General features: G+C 44.2%; 1 protein-coding gene across 1 annotated transcript; it reads right to left on the reverse strand.

Annotated features, from left to right (window-relative positions):
- Nucleotides 1–1,098: 1,098 nt before the first annotated feature.
- LOC107694536 (cardiomyopathy-associated protein 5) lies at nucleotides 1,099–4,279 on the reverse strand. The gene is made up of 2 exons (XM_016494240.1): nucleotides 3,697–4,279; nucleotides 1,099–3,504 (listed from the first exon to the last, which is right to left on the reverse strand). Exons 1-2 carry the CDS (start codon nucleotides 3,801–3,803, stop codon nucleotides 1,488–1,490), a joined length of 2,124 nt encoding a protein of 707 aa, XP_016349726.1. The 5' UTR covers nucleotides 3,804–4,279; the 3' UTR covers nucleotides 1,099–1,487.
- Nucleotides 4,280–7,824: the final 3,545 nt, after the last annotated feature.

Below are 7,824 nucleotides of genomic sequence, written 5' to 3' on the forward strand. Positions count from 1 at the left end.
AAGTTTGATGACGCTGTGACTGAGTGTGGAATCATGGGAGTTGTGGTCTTCATCCCCACAGCCGATGGTCGTCACCGGTCTATTAAAACACACAACATATTAAAGCGTCTTTGGTGTTTCCATGTTTTCTACAAAACGGAAATCGAGGGGTTATGACGTCATTGGCAGGCGACACAATGACACTATAGACACGCTCCGTGTCACTAGTTAAAATTGCTTATTTCTCTGGATTTAAACATTCTTCAAAACATTTGGGATAATGTAAGTACACAAGTCAGCAAAATATATAACACTGTTCTAGTGGTTTTTGGATATTTTCATAAAAAAATGTTGTGCCTCTAATGACAAATAATAATATCATTAACTTTCTTAAAGGTTTAAGAATCAGTTAATGACTTAATATTTACACACTTGGGAGGGGCCTACTGGCTGCAGGTAAATTATATTTTTCTATTAATTATTTATATATATGGGAGTTTTGCAACAGTGACAACAGCATTCTGTACAAACAAACTCGGACACTCATTTTCAGCGACGCCCTGCTTGTAGTATATGAAGTGAATGGTTCGGTTTAGGTTTCCCCCACACAGTTTGTATAGTTGATATGTTCCACCGAATGCACAATGAATTCATATTACCTCTGTATAATGCCTGTAATAGCCTAGTGTTTACTTTATATGAAGGCTATAATTCTGCTGCTCCACAAGCGCCACCTTCTGGCAAAGAGTGAATTTGCATATTCACTTGTATTCATATTTTAAGCAGAACAGTGTTGTAAATGTTAATTGGCATGTCAACAAGAGAAATTCAACATAATTGTCAGGAAACTAAAAAAATAAATAAAAATAAAACAATATCTAGGGTAGGGGGCCTACCGTAATGCTGTAGACCAGGGGCCCCTGGTGAGGTGTCTCAAGATCAAGACAAGAACTTTACCGTGTGCTTCAGAAAATAATTGATTTTGATTTTTGGTTGATGCCTAGTTTGGGTCTCTAACGAAAAAGATATTTAGAAACATTTAGACAGTTCAGCACATTCACCATGTCAACAGTAAATAATTTATACTTTATTCATTGTATTCACAAATGTTTACGCATGTTTGTGACTGATTATTTTTAAATGAAGTACATATGTACATATGCTGAAGCCTGAGCAGCATCACTGACTGCATGGTTTTACTCAGAGAAGTGACTATTATAACCATATGTACATCATTTAAGCACAGATACATGTTACGTTTTTTTAAGTAATTTACTTGTTTTCAGCTGTTGAGGTAGGCTAAGTTGTAATCTGTACATACACTCTCACAAACACAGATCATAGGCTTCTACAGCCGTATACTGTACAGGAACTGCCTATCATATTTATCTGTTTTTCCATTTGAATCTCTCAGATGCATCACGACAGACATAGAGACTCCTGATAATGTTCTGCTCGTTTTCTGTTTTGTTGAAGGATGGACGCAGATGCTTACGGATCACTCGTTGTCAAGCCAGCGAATCAGCAAGGCTCAAATGCCAATCAGACTTGCTCGAAGCAGCTGGAGCTTCAGCAGCGTCCTCATGCAGCAGATTTGTGAGATTTCTATCATCACGGCTCTCTCCTCTGGAGTCCGTCACGTCGGGAAGTTCTCCGGGGATCGAACAGTCCTGATTGCTGACCTCTGCTGCTGCTTTGGTGCTGAATGAGGCATCAGCGCTTGTGTTCTCTGCCTCTGTTGTTTCGGTCTTGTCCTCGGTCTGGACGCGCAGCAGCAGGCTCAGATCCAGGAAGGGTTTGTGGTGTGGAATTATGGGTCTGACTGTGTTTTGGGCTTGGATTGGTGCTGGAGAGCTTTTATCGCTTACTGACTTTGTTTTTTGTCTTAGTTCATTTGTGCGTGTTGAAGTTGATTTTACCGCAGCTCTGACAACCGTCTGCAAGTTTTCCTCCCACGCCAAACAATCCTCGCTTATTTCAACTGGTAAAAACTCATCTGAAAACTCTGTGTCGTCAGCCAACGGTAGATGATTGGGTTTATTCTTTGGCGCTTCATCTTTGAAAGTAACCCGAGGCGTCCTGACAGCTTCGATCTTTTCCTCTTTCTCCAGCTGCTCGAAGTCGACAGGTTCACAGGGCGATGAAGATGCACTGTTCCTAAAGAAATCCGTGATCTCTTCCTGCTCTTCTGCCTGATTGTCCACTTCTTCTTTGTGGTGTTCCATGTACCCGGCGAGTCTGGAAGGGTCATGCCGTTCCTCTGGGCTTATCTCAGGAACAACGTCAGCCAGAGTCTCAACCTTGAGCACAAACTTCTCCAGATAGCCTCTGTCCTCAGAGTCGGACGCTTGACTGTGGAAGGATTTCTCGGAGGTCACGCTCTCGACGTCATCGTCCTGCTTCTTTCTGGTACCGACGGCGTCTGCGTACAGGTCCGAGTAGAGAAACGCCAAGGCTTTGGGCTCCTCGAGCAAATTGGGGTCGATGATTTTCAGAGGACCTTCGGGAAGGTATATGGGAGTGAGAACCGACTCCTCGCTTCCAAACAAGGCGCTTCCGCTTTCCTTCAGAGAGGATCTGGAAAGCTCTCTTTCCTTTTCACTAACACTTGCAGCAGTAGGTGGCTCGCTCCCTCCGCCGTAAAACACATCGTCCAAGTGTTCGCCAGAAATGTCTAGCATACTCACAGCTGAGGAGACTCCAGAAAGTCCAGGTCCTGGTTCTGCTTCAGGACCATCTTCTTCTGTGACCTTGTCCTCTGTCTCCCGTTGGGCTTCTTCTACTGGTGCTGCTCCTGATGGAGCTTGATGGTCAAGGAGCGTGAACTTCTCAAAGTAGTCCTCGGTCGTCTGTCCTCTTCGGGATATTTGGATAGACGGGACAACAGGCTCTGGTATCAATAAAACGTTCTTCTCCGTCTCTACAGTCTCAAAGTCCAGCTCAGGTTCGTCCAGGATCTCTGCGGATTTCACAGCAGGCGTCTCCTCGAGGTAATACAAGTTATCTTCCAGACCTTTGCTCTCCTCTTCATCCACGGTGGAGACTCTCGGCGGAGCGATGATGTTTAGTATCTCAGATCCTTCAGAGACGAGACTGAACAAACGCTGGTGCTTTTCTTCTCTCAGATCAGCTGTTTTGTGTTCGTCTGTTCCTTCTTCCCGTGTCACATTCGGCAGGGACACTTCCACCATGGCTGGTCTCTCTGCTTCAGCGAGGATCTCGTGGCTGACCTGAGGAAGCATCTTTGATTTCTCAGATTTTGGCTTCCTCTTTCTTCGGCTCATCAGTTCTTCGTCCATAATGAAGACGATCCTGCCGGCCGCTCCGGAGCCGCAGCAGCTGTATCCGGGTTCGGAGGCCAGCGAGTTGAACTCGGAGGCCCAGGGTGTTGAGCAGCGGCTGGAAGCGGTTTCCCAAACGATCCCGCTGTCCTCGCTCTGGACCGTCACCATCGAGAAGGACGGATCCATCATCAGGCAGTGGAGCTTCGGCTTGACCGCACCATCCTGGACCACCTCTCTCAAACTGCAGGGTATTTAACATTGATTCATCATTCAAACATTTCATTAGTAACAAAAAGTCACGCTAATAGTAGTAATAGTCATGCATTTGCATGCTTGTGCAAGCAGGAATACTAATGAAGATTATAAATAAACAGCTGCGGTTTGACATGGCTGATCTGCTCTAAGCTCTCTAATGTGTGTTTGAGGTTCTCACCTGTTGCTCAGATCCTCCAGCTCGTCGTTTAGCTGTTCTTCTGCCAGAGTGTCGTCCAACAGTGCTGTCATCTGGCTCTCTGGATCCATTATTTCCATCATTTCCATTTTTTGTTGCAGGTTGCATTAATCAGAAGCACTTTACAGGCGAATGGGTTGCTCTCTTCGTGTCATTTCAGCTGTGGGAACTTTCTCTTGCTCAGCATTATCTGTAAATAGCCTGACGCGGGCGTCCCGTTTTCTGCGAGAGCAGCAGAATGCAGTGAGGCGTGGTGCATCTACTCGCAGGTGCCAGTCATCCTCAAAAGGTGAAATTTTAATTGTGCTTGAAGATTTATCAGCCCATCCTGGTAACAGCAAGGTTGTCCAGAGTTTAACTTTGTGCTCCTGGTATCACATTGTGAAAACAGGTATTGGGTTTTTTGCATCGCCCTGCCAAACCTAAAAATACTTCACAGATACTTGAGCTTCTCAGAGGTGCTGCAGGTCATGATGAGTTGAAGGAAAACAGACTAGATGTTTATTACGGGCTGCATTAAACTACACAAGTCAAATATTCACCCAGAGACCAATCAGAATGAAACATGGCAAAAATCTGAGGCATCTGCGGCGTCACTCCAAGATCCGGTTGCTTCTGAAATTCTGTTTTTGGGTGTTGTGTTGCAGCAATAAATCAGTTTAACATTCTATGGCTGTTTCTTTTTTTTTTTTTTGTACCTTTACATCATGTAAAATCTCACATTTTCCCAGCAAGAGATTCTCACGTGACCCTTTTTAGGTTTCCCATAGTTATGGAATGTGTACAAATTTAAGAAAAAGCATTTTACAATTGCAAACTTTCACATTTTTTCTAATTATTCTCAGTTCTAAAATATTTAGAGAGATCCTGGGTTTAAATCCCGGACGAGCCCCCACTTTGTTACGACTTTGTAACATGAACAACACAACTGCTTAAATCTGTTTTATTAATCCACTCAAGACAACACATAAACTGAATCAAACGACGTACCAAGGAAGTATTTCACGAAAAGAGAAATTATATATAAATTGGGTGAAAATGTGTGTGATAGGTCACAGAAGCTTTTCACACAAGTACACTTTGTTCTTCAGAAGCATTTATACTTAAGTATTTATTTTTACAAACCGTGCTACTGATTTTTATGAGGAGAGGGTAAAAGAAAACCAAGAAAATCAATATCTGTATAAATCTGTGATCCAGAGATAAGCAGATGCAGCTCTGGGTTTGTTCACTGAATCACCTGCTGATGCCCATCACTGCAGTTATGAGTAACTCAAGATCAGGGTGAAATCAGAAACTTCAAGAGAGAGAGAGCGTTTGAGAGCATGTGAGAGTTTGTGTGCGGTAAAGAGTGTCCATTGGTGCACTAACCAGCTAATTGCATTATCGGACTGAGGTGTTTCCTTGATTTAATTTAGTGTTATTCAGCCCAATTACTGTTTACATTAGCTGCGTCCCAAATGACGCACTCGTACACTATGTACTTATGCACTATGTACTCAACCATGTAGTGTATGAATTATATAAGTTTATTTTGTCATTCATAATCGGAGTCTGATAGCCCCTCCCCCTTCGGGACGTAGTTGAGTGCATGAAGTGTCCAGCATTCCACACTCATGCATCATCCGGGTATTTAAAGGTGCATTTTTTCTTTTTGGAATTTTCAGTGTGAATGCAGCACTCGCACTGTTTATACTACAAGACGTCATAGAATAGTGCATAAGCATTAGGGTTAGGTTTGGGATTTGGGACGCACCTATAAACTCATGTTAATTGCCAGAACAGTGCAGTCTGATAAATGAGTCAAATAGTGTCTCTTCATCTCTGAGCTGATTACTAATGATGATGGCTCGTTAATTCTCATGCAGTGTCCGGTAGATGGCGCCGCGGAAGAGCACCGCTGTGATTTCAGTCTGTAGCAAAGCTGCTCGTCTGCGATGGAAGCGGTCGAGAAGCAGCCGGAAGTGACGGAACGCGTGTACTGTCCGTGACGTCAGAGTTCGGAGAGTGATGACAGACAGCAGGAGCGAGAGGACCGGACGCGTTGAGGAAATCAATCATCTGTCCGCTGCAGGAGGAGGATGCAGAGGAGCCGATGATCATCGCTCAGTATCTGGAGCATCACTCGTCTTCTTCATCATCATCTTCATCATGAGCAGCGGCGTTCAGCATCCGAGCGTCACGGCGGACTGAATCGCACTCAGCAGCATCAACACGAGCATATCAGCGGAGACCTGTGAGCTAGCAAAATGGGGTATGTTTCCATAATCTTTCTGTTTTTACTCCAGCTGCTGCTTCATCTGAGCATCACTGAGTCACTGCGCGGTTTGATGCTGATGGTTTGGTAGATGGTCCTGTTGACGTTTATCATGGTGTAGAAAACCTCAGCTCCTGGAGGTGTTTGTGTGCTTATCAGCTGAAATGAGAATATTGCAGTGACACCGTGAGTTCAGCGTTTCATGATCCTTCACAGAAGATTATTGACTCACAACTGTCACTGCCAATGCAGATTTGTGCTTTGCGTGGATGAGATCAGTCATATGCAGCATGTCAGTGTTGTGTTGCTCTGTGTCGGGTTGTTTTCCCTCCAGTTTTCCAGCCGTCTTTCCAAAGCGGGGCCAAAAATAGCCTCCGTATCTGAAGTGTGCTCCTCTGAAACCGAGCTGCACACCAGCTGTCAGGTGATACTGTGCTGCTGCACGCCGATTGGCTGAGGCCGAGATGATGTCATCATCACGCCGTGTGACGTCACTGTCAAGTTATCGCAAGTGTTTCTGTAGCGTTCACTCGAGTCGAGTTGATCTGAAGTCACGAACAGCCAAACGCCTCGCTGAGAGTAAATGTGTGATAAACGTATTTATCAGCCGAACCTCTTTTAGATCAAATGGTTGAGATTTTAAGTTAATATTTCAATAATTTCACGACACAGACATCCATTTAAGTGCGTTACTCTACACGATAATCTGCTGAAGATGAGTTTGTTTCTTAATCAGATTTGTAGAAATGTAGCACTGCATCAGTGTCTCACCAATGGATGCTCTGCAGTGAATGGGTGCCGTCAGAATGAGAGTCCAAACAGCTGATAAAAACATCACAATAATCCACAAGTAATCCACAGCACTCCAGTCCATCAGTTAACATCTGGAGAAGACAAAAGCTGAGACAAATCCAGCATTAAGACGTTTTTAACTAAAATAATCCATAATACAGCTTCCTCCAGTGAAAAAGTGTTCTGGTGTGAATCAGGAGAGAAATCTGCACAGATCAAGCAGCATTTAAACAGCTCTAAACTAATATGTGGCTGGATTTTGATGTGAGAGACAACAGCAGATGCACTTTTTCACTGGAGGAAGAGTTATTATGGATTATGGACTCTTATGTATTTTAGTTAAAAGTGACAGAAAGAAAACGATCACTGCTGTTCATCAGCTAATCGAACGCATTGATCAGAGGCTGATCATCTCAAAATGAGCAAATATCAGGATGATTCCAAGGGTCCGACGAGGGGCCCAGAAACCATAGCGGCGGCCCTGCATCTGATGAATCCGTTCACAGGCATTACGCTGAAAATACACAGAATAATTCTTAATCATAGTAAATATTTTTACATGAACGAAAGGATGAGTGATGAGTGTGTGATGCCATGTTTAGTGCGGTGTGTGTGTGCAGTGATTGTGTCGTGCCGGCGTGTGATTGGTGGGACGGTGACTGCACTGTGAGCAGATGGACCACCTCACCCTTGGCCTGTGTGTGTGTGTGTGTGTGTGTGTGAGAGAGAGAACTGCTGATATCAAAGCCTCATCAGCCAGTTTGACTTTTATCTGTGTGTGTGATTGTGAACAGCGAGTCAGACACACGTGTTTGAACAATGGTTCGGTGTGTTGTAGTCAAATTCATTATCAGTCGTGTGTGATTAGAGCTGATTTGCTCCTGTGGGTCCACACGCACACACACACACACACACACACACACACACAGATATGCACACACAGACATGCACACACTTACTCACACACAGACACACACACACACACTCACTCACACACAGACACACACTCACTCACACACAGACACACACACACACACACACACACACACACACACACACAC

The sequence above is a fragment of the Sinocyclocheilus anshuiensis genome, unplaced genomic scaffold (genome assembly GCF_001515605.1).
Source record: "Sinocyclocheilus anshuiensis isolate Anshui unplaced genomic scaffold, SAMN03320099.WGS_v1.1 scaffold1031, whole genome shotgun sequence".
Classification (NCBI taxonomy): domain Eukaryota; kingdom Metazoa; phylum Chordata; class Actinopteri; order Cypriniformes; family Cyprinidae; genus Sinocyclocheilus; species Sinocyclocheilus anshuiensis.

Bases quoted from the DNA above. Each gene is read 5' to 3' on its own strand.
- LOC107694536 (XM_016494240.1), bottom strand. From the start codon at position 3,803: ATGGAAATGATGGAAATAATGGATCCAGAGAGCCAGATGACAGCACTG. The intron at 3,505-3,696 runs GTGAGAACCTCA...AATACCCTGCAG, and splicing joins CTGGAGGATCTGAGCAACAG to TTTGAGAGAGGTGGTCCAGG.